At 57.2% G+C, this 22,992-nt stretch overlaps 1 protein-coding gene across 5 annotated transcripts; it reads right to left on the reverse strand.

Annotated features, from left to right (window-relative positions):
* Positions 1 to 266: 266 nt before the first annotated feature.
* On the reverse strand, positions 267 to 21,933 carry Pdgfa (platelet derived growth factor subunit A). 5 transcript variants are annotated; one of them, XR_013047824.1, is made up of 9 exons: positions 20,030 to 20,163; positions 19,000 to 19,129; positions 17,583 to 17,679; positions 12,514 to 12,618; positions 10,077 to 10,264; positions 3,095 to 3,221; positions 2,609 to 2,677; positions 2,006 to 2,174; positions 267 to 1,170 (listed from the first exon to the last, which is right to left on the reverse strand). XR_013047824.1 is itself a non-coding variant. In XM_042267795.2 (9 exons), exons 3-8 carry the CDS (start codon positions 19,060 to 19,062, stop codon positions 2,622 to 2,624), a joined length of 636 nt encoding a protein of 211 aa, XP_042123729.1. In that variant the 5' UTR covers positions 19,063 to 19,129; positions 20,495 to 20,694; positions 21,550 to 21,737; the 3' UTR covers positions 267 to 1,170; positions 2,609 to 2,621. The 5 variants fall into 5 exon arrangements, 4 of the variants coding, with proteins under 4 accessions (XP_042123729.1, XP_042123727.1, XP_006991183.3 ...); XM_042267795.2 differs by lacking the exons at positions 2,006 to 2,174; positions 20,030 to 20,163 and adding exons at positions 20,495 to 20,694; positions 21,550 to 21,737; XM_042267793.2 differs by lacking the exons at positions 2,006 to 2,174; positions 20,030 to 20,163 and adding an exon at positions 21,550 to 21,933.
* Between the last annotated feature and the right edge of the window lie 1,059 nt (positions 21,934 to 22,992).

Below are 22,992 nucleotides of genomic sequence, written 5' to 3' on the forward strand. Positions count from 1 at the left end.
TATTAAAAATACAAAGTTCACCTTTACAAAAACAAAACAAAACATGGAAACCACGCACACACAATTCTGTTTAACAGTGAAGCCCAATGGCTTACCCCCAAATAATCTCAGCCACATCTCTGCACTGCCGTGGAAGCCATTTTAGCAATGGGGGGCGGGGGAAGCCCCCAAGTGAATGACTCCCACATAGTCCTCTCATGTGACTTAAGCTAGAAGTTAACGCTAAAGGGGCCGAGGAACACAGGAAGCCAGAGGCGCATCAGAAATGATGTATAGGTAGGTATACCATGTTTATTTTAATACACCTCATTAGTTTGGCTAGGAAAAAATAACCGTCTCGCTGTCCCAACTTACAGCAGCCTCGTGCGTGTTATCGACGAAAATGTCATCCAAGAGATGTAAAAAAAAAAAAAAAAAGAAAAAAGAAAAAGAAAAAGGAAAAAGAAAAAAGCTAGGCAGAGAATAAAAAGAAAAAGCTTAATCACTTTATGGTGTAAAAAAAAAAAGGAAAAGAGAAAAAAAAAAGAAAAGGAAAAAGAAATTCCACGTAAGGCCGTCTGGAAGGTCTTAGGCAGACTCAAGCGAGGTGGTGGCTTCCAGGCCCATGGGCATCTCCCAGCTGTCAGCTTCCTTCCCTCGTGGACCCAGCGGGCAGCATCCCAGGCAGGCTCCGGGCGTCCTCGGTGAAAAGCACCTGTGCCCACGGGCAGAATCCAGGGCAGTGGCCACCATGGGCCCCCACTCAAGGGTCAGTCCTGCAGGACGGCCCTCCTGCCGCCCACCCACCTCAGTCTTTGTTTCTTGTGGTGGGTTTTTATGTTGTTGTTGGGATTTTTTTTTGTTGTTTTGTTTTTAATTTTTTTTTTTTGATTTTTTTTTTGTTTTTTGTTTTTTTTGGGGTTTTTTTGTTTTTTTTTTTGTGGTTTTGTTTTCGCTCTCTGTGACAAGGAAGCTTTCTCACTGTCTCTCCGAGTGCTACAGTACTTGCTTTGATGTCACACTGAACAAACAGACACTGTCTCTTTGTCCTCGGACACAGTTTTTCACGGAGGAGAACAAAGACCGCACGCACATTGGCAATGAAGCACCATACATAGTATGTTCAGGAATGTCACACGCCACGTACATCCGTGTCCCGGGAGAGGGCGGCCGGCTCATCTCACCTCACGTCTGTGGGAAGAGAGGAAGAGTTGAGGGTCCCACCAGAGACAGAAAACACCAGAGTCACTTGGCCCCACACAACTTACGTCTTAAGATAGGAGCTTGATGTGTCATTTAAAAAAAAAAAGTAAATTTTCCACAGTTAAGAGTTGGGACTAGGCTGGTTGCATTTCTCAGAAGAACCCATGCTCCCATTGCACAGATGGAGAAACTAAGGCATAGAAAGTTTCTTTTGTCCTTTCCCTTATCTTTCTTTCTTCCAGCCTAAGGCTTGTGCTCGAAGGAGGTATGGCAGACATTTTGGGCCATGAAGTAACTAGGAAAATAGATGCTGCCAGCCACACTGTATGGGTCTCTGTGACTCAGCAGACCTATGTTTTGTGCGTGCGTGCATGCGTGCGTGCGTGTGTCTGTTTTGTGGTGCTGTTTTGTGGTTTGTGTGGACAAACACTAGCTATCACGAGGCTCCGTAACGAGCCAACGATGCCTCCACTCACAGCCCGGAGACCGGTGGCCAACAGGATACAGGCAGGCATGGGAACACCTGCCCCTCACTTGGAGAGGGTCTCTGTCAGCAGCCCGCCCATCAGAGCCACATGGAACAACCCCAAGGGCCTGCTCGAGGAGACACATGCCCAAAGCAGGCATCCCCGGCCACACTCCTGTTGGGAGCCAGGTCTCTCAGACACCCTATCTCTGAGGACTCTCTTGCCCAGAATAACTGTTTGTCTTGGATGCCCCGAAGTCCTATGTGCCAGGAGGAAGGGCTCAGCCAGACAGGCTCCAGCTCTCTGGGCCAGACAAGCTGACACTCAGGACGGGCCTGGGAAATGACATGCCTCACCTACATTCCCTACACTTCCGGGGAAAAACAGCCGTCACAGGGTGGGTTTGGAACAAGCATTCCTGAGAGGCTCTCCGGCCCTTCTTTACCCAACCTGACTCTTCCAGTGCGGAATTACGAGAGTGCTAGCAACCACCGTGGGTCCTGAGAGTCATTCTGAAGACAGAATCTACAGCAGCAAACAGAAGGGACACCAATGACATCTGCTCTGGCTTCCCCTCCTCGTCTTACACAGATTGACATCAACCTTCTTTCCCCATGCTGCTGTTGGTTACGAAAGTCAGCTGCCCTGTCCATGGAAAGCTCTTCAGCTCCACAAGCCTCACCTGTCACCTGTCAAAGCCTCTCCCCAGGTAACTCCAGCAGAACCACCAGAGGCCCCCCCACCCCCACCCTTCCCGCCACAGGGCACTAGGGTGCCTGATCAATAATCAAGAGAAGGGCAAAAGCTGTAGCTGCGAGGAGACCCAGCCCAGCAGCCCCAGAAGCACACAGAGCCTTGAGCCAATCAGGGCCCACGGGAAGCTGATTCGCTGGTGTGATTGTGTGTCCCAGCCCTGCGAGGGAGTCCCCCAGCGCACCCGGCGGGCGGGCAGGGCCTACCTGGTCGGCCGCCTTAGATGGGTTTTAACCTTTTTCTTTTCCGCTTTTTACCTGATTCCCTACGCCTTCCTGTCAAGGAAAGGGCAGGGAAGGTGAGTGGCCTCCTGAGGGCCTGGGGTGGGAAGCCACAGCAATAAATACTAGAGGTGTTTATCTTTCAGAAAGAAAGCCCGATCCACCCTGGTGCATCGACACTTCCGGGTCTTTCTCTGCACCTGGACTGCCTGAACGCTGGCAATGTACCGGTACGCTGAGCAGGATGAAGGTCAAGACCCGGGGCAGCAGGGCACAGTCTGAATCCAGTGTCTAACGTCCCACTGTGGCACCCTGCAGGCACAGCTTACCTGACTCTAGCTCTGCAGGCCAGTGTGGACAGCTGGGAAATCAGGCCTGCTGCTTCACTCAGAGGAAGCACCTTTCCCATCACTCTGTGACATCCCTCAGGACCCACACACGAAAAGCTAACAGACAGCGCTGGCCACTCACCCGTCTCCTCCTCCCGATGCTCTGGGTTCAGGTTGGAGGTCGCACATGCACACTCCAGGTGTTCCTCTAACCTCACCTGGACCTCTTTCAATTTTGGCTTCTTCCTGACATACTCCACTTTGGCCACCTGCCAAGGGAACAAAGCCAGCGTCAACGCCATGTGCCCGAGGGGGACCTGCCTGGCTCACCCCAAACTGGGACTCAGACTTCTAACCTCCCCAAGGCATCTTCCCTTTAGCTCAAGCCTGTTTCCCTTCGAAATAAACCGTAAATGAGGCTAGGCTTACAGCTGCCATCCCAGCACTCGGGAGCTCAGACGTTCAAGGTCAGCCTGGGCTACACAGCAAGGATGTAGCTCAGTTAGCGGAGCGCTTGCCTAGCATCCACAAAGTCCTGAGCTCCAGCCCGAGCACCATATAAACAGAATAGATGTGGTGGCACAAGCCTGTAATCCCAGGACTCAGGACATGGAGGCAGGAGGATCAAGAACTTAAGGCCATCTTTGGTGACATAGTGTGCTGCAACTTGGACTACGTGAGACTCCTAAGTGCCCAAAAGATCCAAAGGACACCAGCAAAGAAAGGGTGAACTGGGCACAGGATGGTGGACCACACAGTACGGCTCTGGCGTTTGTGGTGTTAGTGAAGAAAACGGAGCCTCGGACAGGGACAGCAGTTTGGCTACAAAGCTTGCTGAGGAAGGGGCCTCACTCAGGGAGTCTTTTCCCTCTCAACCCAGGGTCCCTGGAGACACATCAACACAGCAGATACCAAAAGTTCATACTGGACTCTAGAATCCCAGGTAAATCCTTCCACGGTCCTGGCCAGACGCTGACCACTCCAGCCTGCCATTCTCAGGGCTGTCAGCTCCACACACACACAGACACACATGTGAGTGGTGTATGCAGGCCCCACACTCCCCCAACAGGACCACACAGCAGTTGCTTACCCCCCCCCCCCCCCCCGTCCCCATCAAGAACTGCACCAGGAGGCAGCCTCGGGTTACACCCTGCTCTATTCCAGCAGGGTCTATGGGGGACTTCAAGGCCACCTTCCTCAGGTTCCAGACACCAGCATTCATTAACCCTCCTGGCCAGCCAGCGCAGAGGCAGGATTGTCACCTCCATGGATAGAAAAGAAAACCCAGGCACAGTAAGCCCTCTCCTGAGGTGACCTGGAGAGCATGGCTGGCAGCTTGTCCCAACCTCGATGCCACCTAGAACATGTGTCACCCTCCCAAGCCTGCATGCAATCAGCACCAAATCGGTGTCCACCTCCCAGAACAGCCCTAAGGGATCTTTGCCTCCCATCTCACTATACACTGGGGAAACTGAGGCTATAATGGTGCTGCACCCACCCAGGTGGCCTACAGCACCTACAGGTGGCAGCTCCTTGGGCGTCCAATGGTGGGGACAATGCTTGGCCCGCCCAGAGTGACTGAGAGTTTGGGGAGAGGACCGTTCTCCGCTGCTCTTCCAAGGGTATTGAAGCTCAGGAGCCAAGAGGACCCAAGCAGGTGTCAGCCCTGCATCCAGTCCAAGCAGCTGCTTCAGAGCACTGGGGACCAGACTCGGCCAGACTCTGCTATGGCTACCACCTTGGCTACATTAATGGTTAACGTGGGTGCAAAGGGTGCCAGGTGCCCGGCGGGCGTATGAAGTAGTGTGGGTGCCTCAGGTGTGAACACCGTCTGCCAAGTATGAGCTCAGCGTGTAGGGCGTAGGGCCAGGGGTCAGGGGTCAAGGGCCAGCCCAGGAGGTTTCGCTACGTCAGGAGGTGGGAGGAGCCGCAAGAGAAGGAGCAGCAACCAGGGGCAGTGAGGGCTGGGGCATCTGAGGTGCAGTCCGGTTACGCTCTCCAGATACCTCCAATCGGACCTGTGAGATGGGGGCCGTGGTCACACCCACCCAGGTGGCTCGAGCAAGGTCACCTCTACAGAGGCACTCAGAAGTCCAGTGGGTATGGGGGAGCAGGCCTGGAATCCCACTCAGTAGGCTGAGGCAGGAGGATTGCTTCAAGTCCAGCCTGAGCTACATACTGAGTTCCAGGCCAGCCTGGCTACAGAGCAAGACAATGCATCAAAAAACAAAAAAAAAAAAAAACAAAACAAATAAACAAGCAAAACACACAACATTAAAGAATCACCCAGACATGGGGCAGGGCCACCCTACAGGAGCTAACTTCAACAGGAGTCCCTATTCATGGAAAGCTTCTTACTAAAAGGAGCCCCCAAGCTCTGTTCAGGAAGTCAGCATGTCCCCAGGGGTACTGCAACCCCCAGTCCCTAAGCTCAGAAGTGTGGTCTCACACTCCACCCCAGGCAATGCAAGGGCAACCCCTTGTCCCTCCCTTAAAGAGCCCTGGGCAGGTCAGGGAGGAGGGAGTTCTCCCAAATGAAAAACACCAGCCAGTCCCCAGGGGAGCTGGAGGCAGAGGTACTGTAATGGACCCCTACCACAGTCCCCAACCTCCAAAAGGGTCCACAGTCCTTGGTGATCCCACAAACTTCAAGACTGCCCGGCTAAACCCAGGCCTGAGGGAGACCCTGGCCACAGACCCCAGCAGGTGGGCGCTCTGCCCCTCCCACCACCGCCTCTACGGTAGGGACCAGGTAAGCTTCACAAGGCCCTGAACCCAGGTGTCGTCAGAAGGGCATTTGACCTGGCCTTAGTTACAGCTCTCCACCCTGACCCACCCAGACCCTGGCTGCAGGGCAGGTACCCCTCTGAGCCTAGGGGTCCCCTGCATGAGGGGCAACTGATGAGCTGCTCCAGCTAGGGAGCCCCCTTTCTCCCAGACAGGCCCATGTTTACCAGACAAAAACAAACAGTGGTTTATGGGAGCACCTGCCTCGGGAATGCAAGGATTCCAGCCGGCTCTGCTACCTCGGTCTGGCCAGGAAATGGCTACATTTTTCCCGCCCAAAGAACATGTTACGAATACTAAATTTTCAAAACTGCCTCCGCGAAAACGAGATGGTAAAAAAAAAAAAAATCCCAGGCGCCCCACCTGCTCCACAAGCAACCCACAGCTCCCTCAAGTTCAACCCAGAGTGTCACCCCGCCAGACTGCTCCCAAGCAAGCCTCGGGACAGTGTCGGCTATGATCAAAAGCCACTGCTGATTTTGAGTTGAACACAGAGCACAGTCCCTCCTGCAGGTCAGCTGCACGGACACCATTACAGCCTGACTTCATAGACGAGAAACTGAGCCAAGCGACGACCCGCCCAGGCCCCTCGGCAGTCAATTCTGCTTTCTAATAGCCTGGACTTCAAAGGAGCGGGGAGGCCCTGATGCCACACAGCCCTAGAGACCAGGGGCCTTCGCAGGCCAGTCCTCTCACTTGACCAAGAGGGTGCTGTGCTCTAGCTACCCAAGTGTTCCTCGGGCTGAGGAGGGGAGCTGGCGCCAGGCCTCAAAGGCAGGAGGACCTCTGCCCCACCTGGCCAAGGGCCCCACACACAGCGGCTGAAAGGAAGAGACCCCAGATATATAGACATCAAGCACACCTGGGGTGTCTTCTGCCATGCTGCCCCAGCCTCCTCAGACCCCAAAGCCCCTCACGAGAGGGGGAACCGTGAGACTTATTCCTTCAGAGCTAAAGCCAGCCTGGCCACCTTCTCTGAAATCTTCGATGGAGCCCAGCTGGGATTTTCCCTAGAACATAGCTCCAGACCCCACCCAACTGAGACGGGGACACCTTCCTTCTAGAAGCCTGGAGTCCAACCCAGCAGAGCCCTGAGCACGAGACTGAGTAATGAACCTCCCTACACAGCTCAGCAGCCAGGTCAAACAATGGCTCGGAGCTGGCCTGACCCTTTGGCAGTCCCAAGCCCAAACCCTTAGCAGCCCTGTGCGACGTAGACAGGAGAGGCCTCACCTCTGTCCAGCCAAACACCACAGGTAGCTCCAGGAGCCCGGCCCATGCTCCACTGTGCAGGCCCACAGAGCATCCTTCTCCAGCCTCCACAGCAGGGTCTGGAGAACACAGCTGGCACTTGGGGCCAGGCAGCACATGCTGAGGTGAGGGCCCAGGCTGCTCAGATGTCATCGCAGCCAGCACTTGGGAGGCTGGACTAGGAGTTCAAGGCCTGCCTAGCCTACAGAGTAAGTTCAAAGCCAGCCTGAGTAACTTAGACCCTGTCTCACAACAAAAACTACAGAAAGCTGGGGGTGTGGCTCAGTGGTAGAGCACCTGCCTAGAATCCCCCAGTGAGGGGCTGGGGTGTGGCTCAGTGGTGGAGCCCCTGCCTAGAATCCCCCAGTGAGGGGCTCGGGTGTGGCTCAGTGGTAGAGCCCCTGCCTAGAATCCCCCAGTGAGGGGCTGGGGTGTGGCTCAGTGGTAGAGCACCTGCCTAGAATCCCCCAGTGAGGGGCTGGGGTGTGGCTCAGTGGTAGAGCACCTTCCTAGAATCCCCCAGTGAGGGGCTGGGGTGTGGCTCGGTGGTAAATCTTTGCCTATCAGAAGAAGTCCTGTGTTTAATCTGCAGCACAAGGAAGGGGAAACACCACACACACACACACACACACACACACACACACACACACACACACACACACACACGCTGGAGCCAGGGTTGATGGCACACATAACACAGGGTATATATGGCTGCTGTAAGCATCATCATCAGCCCCACCCTTGCTGAACTGACCCTGAGTCCCCACCCCTGGGTCTTTTGGGCCCATCTCCCTCCATCCAGGTCAGCACCAGCCTCCACCCCAAATGCTGCAGAGATGGCATCCACAATGGAGCTCCTGTTCCGCTGACCTTCTGTCCCTTCTGCCAGAGCCTACAGTATCTGGGGCCGGATGTCCCCTCCCAGCTCTGGGTGGGTGGCAGTGGTGGTGTATGTGGGTGGGTGCTTAGGAAGGAGTATGGGAGAGCCTAGCCAGACCAGGACTAGACTGGTCCCTTTCAACTGACCAAGACCCTGCTGGGCAAATGAGCCCCATGGGGTAAAGGCACAGTCCCATACAGCACAGAGAAGGAGCAATCAATTCCAGTGGGAATGGACAGTCCGTGTCCCAGGAGCGGGAGACTGAAAAGTTCCAAGTCAAAACTCTTACACAACTCGTCACACTACCCACCCCTCGAGCATGTCTCCAGCATGGAAAAACTATTCCTAAACTCACATTGTCACAGCTCACTTCTGTGAGCCCACCACCAACTAGTCAAGGAGACTGAGGGGGGGTTACCTCAAGTTTAACACCAGCCTGGGCTACACAGTTCTAAGCTAGCCTAGACTACACAAGTCCATCATGGCAGGCAGGCAGGCAGGCAGGGAATGAAGTCAGACAGATGGATAAACAGACAGACCTACCCTAGATCAAAGCTATCACCTGTACCCAAAGAACAAGATGGCAGCTTTCCAGACTCCTCAATATACCATCGGTGGGAACCCTGAGGCCCAAGGAAAGGCTGAGGCTGGCCCAGGTCACATGGGCTACCAGGGTGCTTGAGCCAGCCCTGGTAGCATGACTCTGTTGGTAGCCAACATCCTGTCTAACCTCTGAGGGTGGATAGCAAACCCAGAGAGCACCCCAGACAAGTCCATGGGACCCTGGGAAAAGCCCAGGGCTTTTGATGCTGTGTCCAATCTCGAAGATGCCTGCAATGATGTGGGGTTTCCTCGGTCAAGCCCTGGAACTCTCAGGAGTCCAAACAGCAGCCATCAAAATAGGTGCCCAGATTGTGGGTCACAAATGAGCTACTGAATACAGGTCCTTACCAAGAGAGATGTTCTCCTGGCACCTCCCTGCCCCCGGGCCGAGGGTCACAGATTGTTGGGGGTTGAGAATGGGGTCCGAAATCCTCATGCATCATTCTGGGGACCCTTCACCCAAGAAAAGTAGCCTGGCTACAGAAGCCTGGCTGTGTCAGAAGCAGATGTCATCCTCAGAGACATTCTAGCCCCTCAGCTGTCTTAAGGGTCTTTAGTACCCACTCAGCCACCCAAACGGTCACACATTCAGCAAAAAGGTCTCAACCAGGTGGGGTCAGTTTTCAGACTGCAGAGCAATCTAGAGCGATGGTGTGTGTGTGGGGGGGGGTGGTCACCACAATATGAGGAACTGTATTAAAGGTCAATGTTAGAAAGGTGGAGAACCACTGTCCTAAAGTGTCTGAAGGAACACAAAGGGTCCCAGCCTTGGCAACATAAACAACAGGCCTCCAACCATGTTCTTAGACTCAGGCCCAAAGAGAAATTAAACCCCTGGTGGCTAGAACCCTCCATCATCCCGCAAGAAGGCCAACAACTGACGCCCCAGGAGCACAAAGGGACACACAGCCTCAGAGGGGAACAGACCCAAGTTCCATGGTCGTCTATGCAAATAATGACCATGCATGCAAACCACGAGCCCCAAACACACCTCCCATGGTGATGTGTGGCTATTTCCTCTGAGTTAAAACACTCCCTCCTAGAGGGAGCTAGTAAGACCCAGGAAGCTAATGAAATAAGCGCAGAAAGAGTCACAAGTACCCCATCCACACATACATATACAAGCAGTAACAACTGCCGCGGAGGGAAGACTCTGCGGGAGGCAAGTTCTAGGGATGCGGCGTCATCACCAGTGCTAGGGCAGGCTTCCCTGTGCTACAGCTGCCTTTGAGTCCCCCACACTCCTGTAAGGAACCAAAACAACATCCTTGGCCCGGCACACACGGTAGACTACCGTCTTTGGTCGGCCATCAGTGCCCAACCCAGATGCTACCCTATCTAGGGATAAAGAGACATTCGTTCACAACTCCTCCATGACAGAAGCACACTGTGACCACTGAATGTCCCAGTCACTCCTGAAGGTTGCTGAAGCCAGCCTCCCCCACCCCACCCCCCACCTCATCCCCACCCACCCCCACCCCCAGGCTTTGTACGGGAGCTGTGTGCTAACAACCGTAAGTCATATGCCCCGTCCTCCCCTCAAACCATCCCACCAGCCCAAGAGCATCTTGTCATGCCGATGCCCAGAGAGGGCAGGGCTCACCTTGACGCTGCGGTGGTGGACCCTCGAGGGCTGGCACTTGACACTGCTGGTGTTGCAACAGCCGGTGCAGCGTTTTACCTCCACGCACGGGGGCCAGATCAGAAAGTTGGCCGATGTGGGGTCCACCTGGCTCCGAGGTATCTCGTAAATGACCGTCCTGGTCTTGCAAACTGCAGGAATGGCTTCCTCTGCAAAGGCAAGAGCGCTGTGAATAAGGAGACCTAGGAGTCTACCAGCAGCATACAAACATGACCTCCGATCTCCCTACCCAATCCAGAGATGCCCACCTAGGTTGCACCTGGGCAGGACTCGTCCCCGTGGCAGCCTCCAGTATGAAAGAACATACTGGTTGCCAACAGGCCCCTGAATGTACAGGGCTGAAACAGCAAAGCTACAGACATAGTTCAAGGCCAACCTGGGCAACGTAGGGGAGTCTTGTCTCAAAAGTGAAGAGGGCTAGGAAAATGGCTTATGACATAACATTTGCCTAGAACCCCCCAACATCACTACTGTGAGGGGCTGGGGTGTGTGTGGCTCAGTGGTAGAGCCCCTGCCTAGAATCCCCCAGTGAGGGGCTGGGGTGTGGCTCAGTGGTAGAGCACCTGCCTAGAATACCCCAGTGAGGGGCTGGGGGTGTGGCTCAGTGGTAGAGCACCTGCCTAGAATACCCCAGTGAGGGGCTGGGGTGTGGCTCAGTGGTAGAGCACCTGCCTAGAATACCCCAGTGAGGGGCTGGGGGTGTGGCTCAGTGGTAGAGCCCCTGCCTAGAATCCCCCAGTGAGGGGCTGGGGTGTGGCTCAGTGGTAGAGCACCTGCCTAGCATGCACAAGGCTTTGGTTCCATCCCTGTACCCTCTCCTTGTTTTTGCCGTCTAAGAAGTGGGACGGCCGAGGAGTAGCTCAACCCCAGTCTCCACACAGCCCACAACTGGGGATCTGGTCGTGAAAGCCAGCAAAACTCTACTTATTTGTCCCCCAAGGAGGAGGCAGCTATTTCCTGACCTGCACTAATCACATAGGGTGAACACAGCCAGTCTGGGGCCATCTGCTTGCCAGGTGTGCACAGCAGACAAGGAATCCCCTCAGGACCCTGGAACACACACCCTTCTCCTCCTCAAGCAATCCCCATTAACCCCATTGAACCCTAGACCCCATGGGTCGCTATACAATGGCTGCCTGGCAGTGCCCAGCTTTGGGACTAGCCAATGTGGGAAGAGGTGGCTGAGGTAGCAGGAAGCCTCTGAGGCCTGCCTACTGACGGTCTCTGCTGCCCTATCAACACTGAAGGGCTCCTCAACCCTAGACTCGGAGCTGGAAGGAGTCGAGGGACCAGGGTCTTCAGGGTAGACAAGACTCGGGCCAGCTGACCAGCAGGAGTGAACCTAGCCTACGAGACACTAGGAATATGCACACCCACAGCTGCCAACACACCCCAGAGGAGCTGCACAGGTGTTTACAGACTCCCTGGAGGTGAGAAAGGAAGGCATGAATGAAGAAGATAGGGACCAGATTCCTCCCTGTCCTCGAGGGCCTGCATTGTCCTTCTGGATTATGAGTCCCTCCCACACAGAGGCCCCAAACACTGGGCTGGGCACACTGGGCAACTGGGCTTGGTTCCTCCACATCTCTCACCACAGCCCTTGCTTGTAGAATCTTCCAAGTGAGTCCCATACCGAGGCCTCAGCTCCCTACGTGGTTTGCCATCAGTCGTCCCCCCGCCAGCTCAGTTGGGAATAGGGACTCTCTACAGTCCTAGCTGGATGACTGAGGCCTGGCTGGAAGCTCCCATCTATTCTCACCTCAGGAAAGTTCTCTGCTAGTCAGTGAGGCATGGATAAAAGCCATCATCTTATCATCTTACTGATAACTAAATATCAGAGAGGGACCCATTTGCCCAGGATCCAAACTGTATGTAGACAGCACCCTTGGCTGAGCTGGGACTGGGTGGGTCATGCTTGCAACCCCACCCCAGGAAGAGAATGCACAGATCTTGAGAGAATCTAATTGTCCCCAGAATGAGGGGCAAGTGGCACCCTAGGGACCAAGGTGAATGGGGAAGGGGCACACTCCAGGCTGCACCCAGCCCTGCAGCTGAAGCCCGGGAGCATGCTGGAGCTCCCATCAGGAACTGGAAATTAAGCTTGGCCACGTTTTCCAACGAAGCCTCCTTGCAGACAGGCCCTGACAAGACCGGGCACTTAAGGAATTTATAATGTTCCCCTCCTGGAAAAACTCCTGGCCCAGGCACAAGACTGCAGAAGGGCAGGCGGGAGACACTCTAGAGAGAAGAGGGCGGCCTCCACGGGGAGGGCAGGAGGCCAAGGGAGCCTTTGTTCGGTGGAGGAAGGCTAGGTGCCTGTGCCTATCCCTCTGAGTGAGCAGGGAGCTCCAGTGAGGACCAGCTCCCTTCCAGCTGCCGCATACCCTCCGGTGCTTACCAATACTTCTCTTCCTGCGAATAGGCACAGGCCGCTTCTCGGGCACATGCTTAATGGTGTGGGACCCGTGGGCTCTCAGGCTTGTCTCCAAGGCATCCTCAGCCCCTACAGGTAGAGAGAAGAATATGGTAACCAGTGCCCACACCTACAGTGCCGTACCCTTGGGACCTGATGCAGCAGCCTTCAGAGCACCAGGACACCGGGCAGTGGCTCAGTCCCCGAACTCCCACATGGGGGGGTTTCCAATGTGCACCTCCAACCAACTCCCTCCTATCCCGTCAGTATGCATGCCCCCCAAATGCAGCTCTCCTGTGTAACTGTGAGGTCCTTTCAGGAAGGCATTCAGGTACTCTCCCTGAAGCGATGTGACCTCCAAAGGGAACCCTTGGAGGTCAGCCCTGGGTCAGGCGGGTCCCAAAGGCCACCCAGCCGGGCCCAGTTCTGGAGCAGTACCACTATCAGCTGCAGCAGAGATGGGAAGGGCGGCGGCCTCTCTCCTGCTGCTGTATGTACAGGGCCTCCCTCTTGTAAAGCAGGCTTTGATGAAGTGTCCTAACCTCTGAGGGGCATCGGAAGCTAACGCCAGACTGGGCTGCCCGCCAACCTCCACTGTTCCTGAAATAAGCCTGCTCCGAGGGCCAGAGGCCATGAGAAACAGCAGAGGGGTGCGGCCGCTGGTGGAATGGGGAGCCAGGCGTGCAGTCACAGGCCTGAGGCTAGAGTCCTGGGGGCCCCAGGAAAAGGCCTGCGGAAGGGAGTCGGGGGGGGGGGGGGGGGGAAGCCAGGGCTTGAAGGAGTGTCCGTTCACACACCGAGGGCCACCAGGTGTCCAGCAAAGACAGGGCTACCCTTACCCACAGAATGCAAGACAGAGTTAGGATCGGCCTGGGGAAACCACCCCCTGGGACACCCTGCCCCCACATTCTTCCATTCCTGGGGACAGGAGGACATAGAGCTCTGCCACATGCTGCGTAGACAGAGCAGCACCCCCAAGATAATCTGTACCCGGCTTTCCCCAGACTATACCATGCAGACGCCAAGCAAAGTCCCCCAAACACACACACACACACACACACACACACACACACACACACACACACACCTGCTTTTTCCCCAGGGACACTCTTCTTTCTCCCCTGGGTCCCACCAGTTAGTGACATTCCACCCAAATGGAGGGCCCTCCTAGTGGGCAATAATAAACCCCACCAGGTACCACACCATCCACAAACCAACAGGAGACACGCCAGCCTCCTCCACTCTGAGATGTCTGCTACCCACACGTTTAAGACGAAAAGCAAAGACTCGCCTAAGGTGTGAATGTCAACGATGAATCCGAGCCCAAAAACTATTTAAAATGACTCAATGTTCCAATGGCACGGATTTTTTTTTTTAAGACCCAAAATAAGATCAGAACTGCTCATGCAGTAAAAATTTCCCATCAACCAACTGTTACAGAGAAGTACCTCTTCACAAAAAAGTGACAGGACGAGTCACGACCTGGTGATGACCATGTCGCCATGGCCAAACTAACAAGAAATGAATGGGTCATCATCCACTCACGGGGCCTGGGAGAGTGGGCAGTGGTGCCCACTCCCGTCCTCTGATGCCAGGCTCGCCTCAACGTGCACACAGTAGGTGTCACGGGTTCAGCAGAGGCCAAGGCACTCTACTCCAGAGATACTGAGCAAGACAAGGACAAGCCAGGCAGGCATGGGGTGAGCCCCCTCACTCAGGAAGTGGATGAAGGGGGACCAAGAGTTCAAGGTCAGACCCACATACAAAGTAAATTCAAAGCCAGCCTGGGATACACAAGATCCAGTCTCTCAAAGATAAAAATAAATAAGTAAGTAAAAATTAAAAAAAAAAAAAAAAAAGTAAAGACCAAAAGAAAGCTGGGACCCTAAGGTCTACCCAGTGGCTCAACCCCCTGACTCAAGGTTTCCTGACTGAGCTTAATGCAGAGACAGAAATTCTGCCACAGAGACTGGCCACGGCTCCTACGCAGACAAGCCCAAGACAAGCCCAGATCAAGATAGGAGGTCACGAGCCAGATGTGGTGGCCTAACAGGAGTTTCTGAAGTTCAAGGCCACCCTTCTCAGAAAACAAAACAACAACAAAACAAACAAACAAACAGCTGGATCTAGCTCAGCTGGAAGAGGGTCCAGGACACATAAGGCCCTGGGTTCTATCCCTAGCACGACACTGAATAAGTGTGGTGATGAATGCATGTAAACTTATCCCTATGGAAGTGGAGACAGGACATCCTTGGCAACGTAAGAGGCTTCAAGGGCAGCCTGGGCTATATGAGACCATATCTTTTAAAAAAGGAAAAGAAAAAGAAAAAAAAAAAACAGAAAACAGGTGGTCACAAGCCAATGGTTGACCCACTACCCACTATCAAAGATGTACGACAGATGAGGTCTTTGGGAGCCTGAGGATGTTATCCTGTATGACACAGTGGAGCCCACCATGAATTAGCAGCTAAGCCCCTCTGAGGTCAACCAAGTCATCTCCCTTTGTCCTATGCAGACGTCTCAGTGACAATATCTGTCGGCTGGAGGAAGGACAGACAGAGTCCACTAGCCCTGTCCTGGCCACAGTGTTATGAGTAGCCTGGGATGGGATGTTTATGTATCAGTTACTCAATGACCCACGGGCGCCTGGCCAGCAGCTCTAGAGAACAAAGCTCCCGTTACACACACACACACAAACACACACACACACACACACACACACACACGACCTGAACTCCTGAGCTGCAGTTCACAGCAAGGCTGCATGCCAGTCTCTAGACCCAAAAGCCACACTACAAGGCCACTTGGAGCTCCTTGACTCAATCATGGAATGCTCTGGGCTCGGGGACATTCTTGGCAATGTATTGCAGTCCTGCCACCTCTGGAGCTGCAAGGTTGAGAGGAGATGCCTTCAGGGTTTCCCCATCTGGAAAATGGGGACGCCGCCAGCCCACCAGACCAGCCATGTGCCAATCACAAAGCTCCACCCACTTGGATGAAGAGTTTGGCTGGGGAGCCTGGAACACCCCTAAGTCTTCCTCTGCTGCCTGCAACCTACATAGAGGGACATCAAAAACCCAGCTGGGGAGGCCACCGTGGCCAACATCCCAGTGAGGACCCCTTCCAGCTCACTCTGACCGCCACAGCTGTCTGCAGCCTTCTGCAGCAGCTTGAAGCCACAGAGCTCCTCACTTCAAGAAGGAACCAAATGAGAACGAGGAGAGCCAGCCAGCCACTCTTGTCCACAGACCAAAGACAAGACTCCAGTTAGTTTCCACGCCAGAACAGGGGGTGGCCCAGCAGGGAGACATCATTTTGTGTTGGTGTCACAAAGGGGTCTCCTCCCGTCTTCAAGACTGGGAAACTAGGAGGGCAGGCCACACCCACATTGGTACTCAGAAGACCCCAAGTGTCTGACAGGTGGACTGAAGAGGGTGGATGTCCTAAATCCCCTGGTACGTGTACACGCGCACACACACACACACACACACACACACACACACACACACCATTCTTACAGAAGCAATTTGAAACCTCCAGAGGGGCCGAACTGCTTTTTCTCTTCGGACCCTCCTGAGGAGGAGGCCTCAACCCAGAAGCCTCCAGCCCCCCACTGGGCACATCAGCTTAACCTAACAGAAGCACGGTGCTAAAAGCATTAATGGTGGGGGGGGTGGGGGAGGGAGGCGTGGCTGCAGAAAACAGCATAAGAATGGTCCCAGCAGAAAGTGAATGGCCCATTTCCCCCAGCATCCAGACAGCAGGAGGCCCGGCCCTGGCTTAAGCGGGGCAGGAAAGCAGTCCCTCGGTCTCCAAAGCCTTTGGGGACCAGCAAAAGCTCCGGGAGTATTTCCCCAGTGACCCAAGCCAAGTCCTCCACCCAGGCCTGCACATCAAGGCATCAGATCAAAACCCCCTGCCCCACTCTTAATCTCCAAGTGAAACCTTAGGCCTGCCACTCCTGATAAGGATCAGGCCAAGGATTTCCTGGGTCAAGAAACTACTGAAACGGGGCCGCCTTGTTAAAAAATGATTTTGGCATGCAAAAAAAACAGTTCAGTCCTCTCCACCACCATAATTAGGTACAAATTTCCAAATGGTTAGACCATGTGATTTTACTTAATTCTCTCACCACTCCCCCTTTCTGAAAAGTTTGCAAGGAGGGGGAAATCATCACTTAGCATTCTTCACTTTAGCCGCCTCTAGTTCCTCCTGACAAACTCATCGGGCCCTTTTTTGTTGGTTTGTTTTAAGCTGGTAAATTTTATCCCGGTGTGTCAAAAAGAATACCCAGGCCAAGAGTTCATTTTGGAAAGGTTGTCACAAAAGACAGGAGACCTTGTCCTCCAGCACACAGAGAGCCTCTTCCACCCCCACCATGACCCTCTATTTTAGTCCTTGTCGATCCGAGCCTAATCCAACCCTACATCTACAAATTGTTTTCTACAGTGGCTTGGCTCTAGCCCGAGGCCCGGAGCCCCCAAAATAGCCCCAAGCGCAAATGTCCCAGGCGCGCCTTTTTACAGGATGATGTTGAGAAAAACATCGGCCTCCTGTGGCCACCACAGGGACCCAGCCCCGGGCAATCAAGGCACCAGGGAGAGGAGTTTACAAAAGGCCCGGACCGGCCAGCTCCTCCAGCACTCTGGGGGCCCTCGCCAGGCGGAAGACCTGCTAGAGCCGCGCGCCCTAAGGGCGGGCTCCCGCGCTCCAGGGCCAGAGGCGGCGGTTGACCCGCACACCTGGCAGGGTCTTTCGGCACGCTCTAAAGCTGAACTTTCAGTGACACACCCGCTGCGATTCCCTTAAATGCAAAAACAACCCCCGGGCGAGCGGAGCGGCGCTCGGCTGCCGCTGGGAGAGAAAGTGGCGACTGCAGGAGAAACGCCTGACTCATACGCCTGGGCGTTTATGGCCGGCGAGTGGAGTCTGACCTTTCGGTGCGCTCCTGCGCAGCACCCGGCCCGGCCGAGCGCTGGGTACGGTTCCTCTCGCAGACTGCCCGCCCCGCCGCCCGCGCCCTTCCCGCAGCCAGGGGCAGGGGCGCGATTTACCTACGGAGTCTATCTCCAAGAGTCGCTGGAGGTCCCGGATGCTGTGGATCTGACTTCGAGCCAGCCGCTCGATCAGCTCTCGGGGTATCTCGGCTTCCTGCAAGCAGACCACACCGTCAGGACGCGCCCAGAGGTTCCAGCCCGGCCCCAGGGGCCACGCAGAACCGCCCGACCCCGGCCAAGCCATAGAACCAAAGGCTCGGGTGGGGCTAGATGGGACCCCCCCCCAAGTCCTTCACCCCATTCCTGTTTGTCTGACCTTGGTTTAAAAAAAAAAATAAAACCAACACCGCCTTGACATGTTCAGACAAAAAGCACCCGCGCTCTGGTCCTCCCCAGGGTGTCTGGGGGCAGCCCGGGGCCCGATGAGTTTCTGGTTTAATAGCTAAATCCACACGTAAAAAGAGAGGGTCGAAATGCGTCACGGATCCACGTCTGGAGTCACAGCAGCCCCAACACTTTAATCTAGCCTGAGGGTTCAATTTCACTCCCGGGAATCCTGGGCCGAGCCCGCCGGGGAGAGGGTCTTCGCGCACCCCCACACGCCCGCGGTCGCCCCACCCGGCTCGGGCCCAGTCACGGCCCTAGCGCCGACTAGGACACCCAAATCCACCGGGGCTTAGAGAGTCTGCAGGGAACGCAAGGGGTTAAATATCCACCTCGCGCCTCTCCGGTCCCTGCCCAGACCACCCCCACTGTTGCAGCCTCCCCCACTCTCCCTCCCAGTTTTTTAAAGGGAGTCAGGGTCGCTGGGGGACTCAACCACGAAGTTCCCACGACAGGGGCTGTGGAAAGTCATTCATCACAGCAAAGCTCCCGGGGACTGGGGGGTGGTAGCGGTGGGAGGGCGCGGGCGCCTGGCCCGGCCCCATCTGCCTCGCTCAGCCACCTGTAAGCAGGCCCTGGGCGGGCGGAGACTGCTCCAGCCCCGCGTCCGACTGGGCTTGGGGACCGGGAACTGGGGACTGCGGCTGGGCGCTGCCCACCCTGCCCAGTCCCGGGCTTCGGCCGCACCCTCCTCTACCTGCTTACTGCCCGCCCTAGTCCCCTCCCAGGGCACGGTCAGTTCACACACACCCCCTTTCCCGCTGCCCGCACCCCGTTACTGCATTGTCCGCTGCGTTCGGGCTGCCCCTTCTGGAAAGGCACCCACAGCCCCCCGAAGTTTCTGCCCACTGGTTCACCTCGCGGCTCCCCCGTCCCTCTCCAAGGCGGAGCGACGCAACGCGCTGGAAACTCACCAGACACACTTGGGCATGGCAGAAAATAGAACCCAGTTGGGAATTTTTTTTTTTTTTTTAAATTACACCACCCTGGCAAAAATCGAAATGCTCTTTGCAGAGCTTGAAACAGGTAGCCGAGGGGGGCGTGCGCGGAGGGAGCCAAGAAGGGACGGAGGCGCGGGGGTGGCACCCACCTCGGCCAGGGCATGGGCGAGGTATCCGCAGCCGAGGAGCAGCAGGCAAGCCCAGGTCCTCATCGCGTCCCGAGGCGCTGGAAGCTCGGCAGGGAGGCGAGGCCGCGGGGCGGGCGCTCCAGCCGGGCTCCTGTGGCGGCGAAATTCAGTACCATCCCTCAGGGAGCGCGGCCCGGAGGAGGGTGGCGCGGAGAGCAGGGAGCCTGCGGAGCGCGCCCGGCGCGAGCTGCGAGTGCAGAGCCAGCGAGGAGGAGGAGGAGGAACAGAGTCGCGCCGGGAGCCTCCTGGGCCGCCGGGTAGGGGGTGGGGACGGAAGGGGCGGAGGGCGGGGGCTGGGCTTCTTCCTTGGTGCGTTCCCCGTGCTGGCCGCCGCCGCGCTCGCTCCCCGTCGCTGGCTTTAGGAGCGACCCGGCCGGTAAATCCGCATATTTGCTGCCGTCAGCCCCGGGAGGGGACCACGGAGCGTGATTGCAGCTCCCGCCGCACCACCGATCACCTGTCTGGACGCTCGGCCCGGTACCGGCGGCCGCCTCGCTTCTCCCTGAAGGCTACGGGCAGCCCCGAGAGCCTGTCCCCGGGCCTTCCTCTCGCCGCTGCCGCCCCGGGCCGGGCACGGCGCGGCCCAGCACAGCGCGGCCCGGCGGCCTGCGTGCGCCCCTCCGCGGCGCGCCCTCGGCTACGGCGCGGCGCTCCGCCCTCCTCCCGCCGGGGCCGGGCAGCTCCCGCGGCCGCGCCGCCTGGCAGCAACCAACCCGCCCGGGGCCTCGCTGCACCGCTCGCACGGGCCGGAGGGCGGGCGGAGGGCCGAGCTGGCGTCGCTGCCGCCGCCGCAGCAGCAGCCGCGGGAAGACCAGAGAAGGAGGTGGAGAAGGAGAAGGAGCAGGCAGGCCGGGCTCCCGGAGTTGAGCGGGCTCCGCAGGACGCGCGTGTGGAGCCGGCCGGCGACAGGGAGGGGGTTATAGCGCCGCCACCGCGCCCCTCCCCCTCCCCCGCCCCCCGCCTCCCCCGGATTCCGGCCCGGGACCCGCACCTCGGAAGCGCGCAGGGGTCTCGCGGGCCAGATCGGGCCCGGCCGCCACCGCCACTGCAGTGGCCACACACGCGCTCACGCAGGCAGCTAAATCCATCCAAGCTCCGGGCCCGCGGCTCGGAGCCCACAGGCGCCGGGGCTCTCGGAGCGCCCCTCCCTCGAGCTTGCCCACCCTTCAGTGCCAGCTGCAATCCTGCGGCACCGGGCGGGGAGGGGAGGAGGCCGCTGCAGAAGCACGGCCGTCTCCGGCTCGCCTCTCTCTCGGGCCCCAGCGGCAGTAAAGGGCAGCGCCCAGAGCTGCTGCGCCAAAAAGGGCATGAGAGCCGGTCCGGCCCCCGCCCGGCACTCGGGCCGCTTCCCACCGTGCCGATCCAGGGCTCTAGCCTTCCCCTCTCCATAAAAGGAGGGGGAGTGAGTCTCTGCGGAGAGGCGGGGCGGGTTTAGGGGCGCGTCTAGGGCACTCACCTGACGGCTGCCACGCGCCCGCGCCCCTGAGCCAAAGCCTGGGACACCTGATTGAGGAACTTGCACTCTTGCGTGGAGGTGGAAACGAAGCCTGGGTCGGGGAGGAGGCTGCCGCCTGCCTCATCGCCACCTTGACACCCTGCACCCTCCAGATCCCTAGCCCCTGGCCGAAGGCCCAGCCGCACCCTGAACCCGGGGAGCTGAGGGGGTAGAAGGAAAGACAGAAAAAGAAGCCACGGGTGAGGAACTCCTGGGTTCTGTCTTGGGATCCAAGGGAGCGCAGAGCGCCACCTCCGGCCAAGTCATAGTACAGACCAGGTGGCGGGGAAGCGACACGCGGGCAGAAGTCTGGTTAGGGTTGGACGGTTCTCATACAACGAGAGACAGATTTCAGGTGGGAAGTGACCCGACAGCAAGGCCAAGCCTGTCGGCGCCTCGCCTTGCACTGGAGTTAGGGCATTTGTGGACCTTTCGAATCCCAAAGCTAGACAGCCTAGGGCTCTGAAGACTATGAAGCGTTCCTTGGGTAGAGGTGCAGTAGAGAATACCACCCGTCCAACTGACGCCTTATCATGTGGATTAACCCGTGCACCCTGCCTCGGTCGCCCCCACCCCCATCTCCTTTGTCCCCAGACAAAGGCGCAGCCGGACAGGAGCCTTTCATCCCCAGCTCCCCCGGTTCGTGCATTTCAAAGGCCAAGTTGGAAGGGCCATGCTAGGGCGGTTCACCTAGCCCCCAAATACCTGGGGGGCGGGGGATGGTCGAGCCTCCCCTGAGAATCGTTGGAACCCGCATCTACTATTTTTACACAGACTTCCATAGGCCTGTAGCCGCCCCCCACACACACCGCCACGCCCCTGCCCTAACACCTAGGGTGCTCAGGAGATTAAGATGGCACCCCCTCTTGGCCTAACAAGGAAGTCTGGAAAACGTCGAGAAGCTCCCCACCTCGAGGTCCTCGAAAGCCAAGGCCTTATTCGTGCTGGTGGAACTTTGTGCCGCTCTGGAGAGGGAGACTACCAAGACCCAACCGGACCTGGGTGGAATTCCTCACCTTCTTATGCCGAGAGTACTGCGCGTCCTGTCCTGCCAAGCCCTCGGGCTTCTCGCAGGCAGAGAGCACCAGAGGACACCTCTTTGCAGTTCGACGACCCGGTGTGACAGTGGGTATGGGAATCCAGGAAGAAGATCGGGTTGCATTGCGGAGGGGATGCCGCGCCCGTCCGGCCACCACCTCCGCATGGAGGCCGCGGGTTCCTGGGGACCCCGCCTATCGGTGCTTTTCTCTCCCTTTACTCTCTTGGCGCAGCAGGGGCGCCCAGCTGGAAATCAGAGCAGAGCGGGAGGAATTCTGAAGGCGCAAGGGGACTTTGGGGGCCAGAGGGAGGCTAGGCCTGGATGCATCGCCGGGGACGCGGGAGCTGCGGGGAGCTGGGCGCAGGCACTGCTCTAATCGCCGACCGCTATTAAAAATAAAACCGCGACCCGTCGTCATAGCGACGGCAACAACAGCGGCCGCGCGAGGGTGGTAAGAGCTTGTGCAGCCGGGCGCCAGCCGCCTGAGGGGACTGGGGCACGCGCCCTTAAGCTTACAGGGTCCTCTGATGTGAGACAGCGACCCCTACCCCCTCACCCCCATGCTGTTCCTTGAGGTCCTCGGAAGACTCCTAAGAGATGGGATGCCTGGCCTCTGAAAACTGGGACTGGCTAAATCATGTGGTCAAGGGCCTAAAGGAGAACCAGCCGACTCAGACCACCACCACCACCCCCTGCTGCGGTTCCCCTTGGGACCCGCTGCTCACTCGCCAGACCTCATTTTGGCCTCTGGAGGAGGAGCTGTGTGAGGGGGTGAGGTTTGGGTGTCAGGCTTCGAGAGAACACCAAAGAAACCAAGCCCAGCTGGCGGGGCTGCATGCGCTTGAGGCCACCGCACCTGTCCCGCCCGCGCCTCGGTGATCCTTTCTGGTGGGAGAGATCACGTGCTTCCCTCTGGCTGGGATTCGAGTTTCACTTCCAGCCGCTATTAGGCGGTTCACTCGGTTCACTGCAAACATTTGATAATGAGGCTAAATATACTTTAGAGTCGGAGGAGGTGTGGGCGGCTGCTGCCCTAGCCTGTAGGTGCGTCGCTCCAGGCTCCACGGGGCATCCCCGCCCCAGCAGCTGAGAACAACCCCCAAGCCTGGTGCCAGAGAAAGACCTGCACCCACCCCCAAATAATCCTGTCCAAACCAGGACAAACAGAGGCTGTGGACACCTGATGTCAGCTGGAGGGGGTCCCTGGAGGAAGAAGGCATCAGCAGCCCGGAGCTCGGAGACTAGGGGAGGAGGTGGGGAGGGGCACCAGAAGGTGCACCTGGCGATGACCAGGGATGTCCGGTCGCCCCCGGAGCAGATGCTTCCTGCCTGTCTCCAGCGCCCCCGGCGCCTGCCGCACGAAGTGTCCGCCCGCCCGTAATTAAAGTGTCAAGTGTTTCAGATAGCCCAAGAGAGGGGC

Source organism: Peromyscus maniculatus, chromosome 23, assembly GCF_049852395.1.
Source record: "Peromyscus maniculatus bairdii isolate BWxNUB_F1_BW_parent chromosome 23, HU_Pman_BW_mat_3.1, whole genome shotgun sequence".
Taxonomy (NCBI): domain Eukaryota; kingdom Metazoa; phylum Chordata; class Mammalia; order Rodentia; family Cricetidae; genus Peromyscus; species Peromyscus maniculatus.

What these genes read in the sequence shown, in the direction of transcription:
- Pdgfa (XM_042267793.2), bottom strand. Translation starts at nt 21,737, where the DNA reads ATGCGGAGGTGGTGGCCGGACGGGCGCGGCATCCCCTCCGCAATGCAA. An exon ending in AGTACTCTCGGCATAAGAAG is followed by an intron (nt 19,130 to 21,549) that starts GTGAGGAATTCC and finishes TCGCCGCCACAG; the next exon opens with GAGCCCGGCTGGAGCGCCCG. An exon ending in GCATCGGGAGGAGGAGACGG is followed by an intron (nt 2,678 to 3,094) that starts GTGAGTGGCCAG and finishes TTTCCTTGACAG; the next exon opens with GAAGGCGTAGGGAATCAGGT.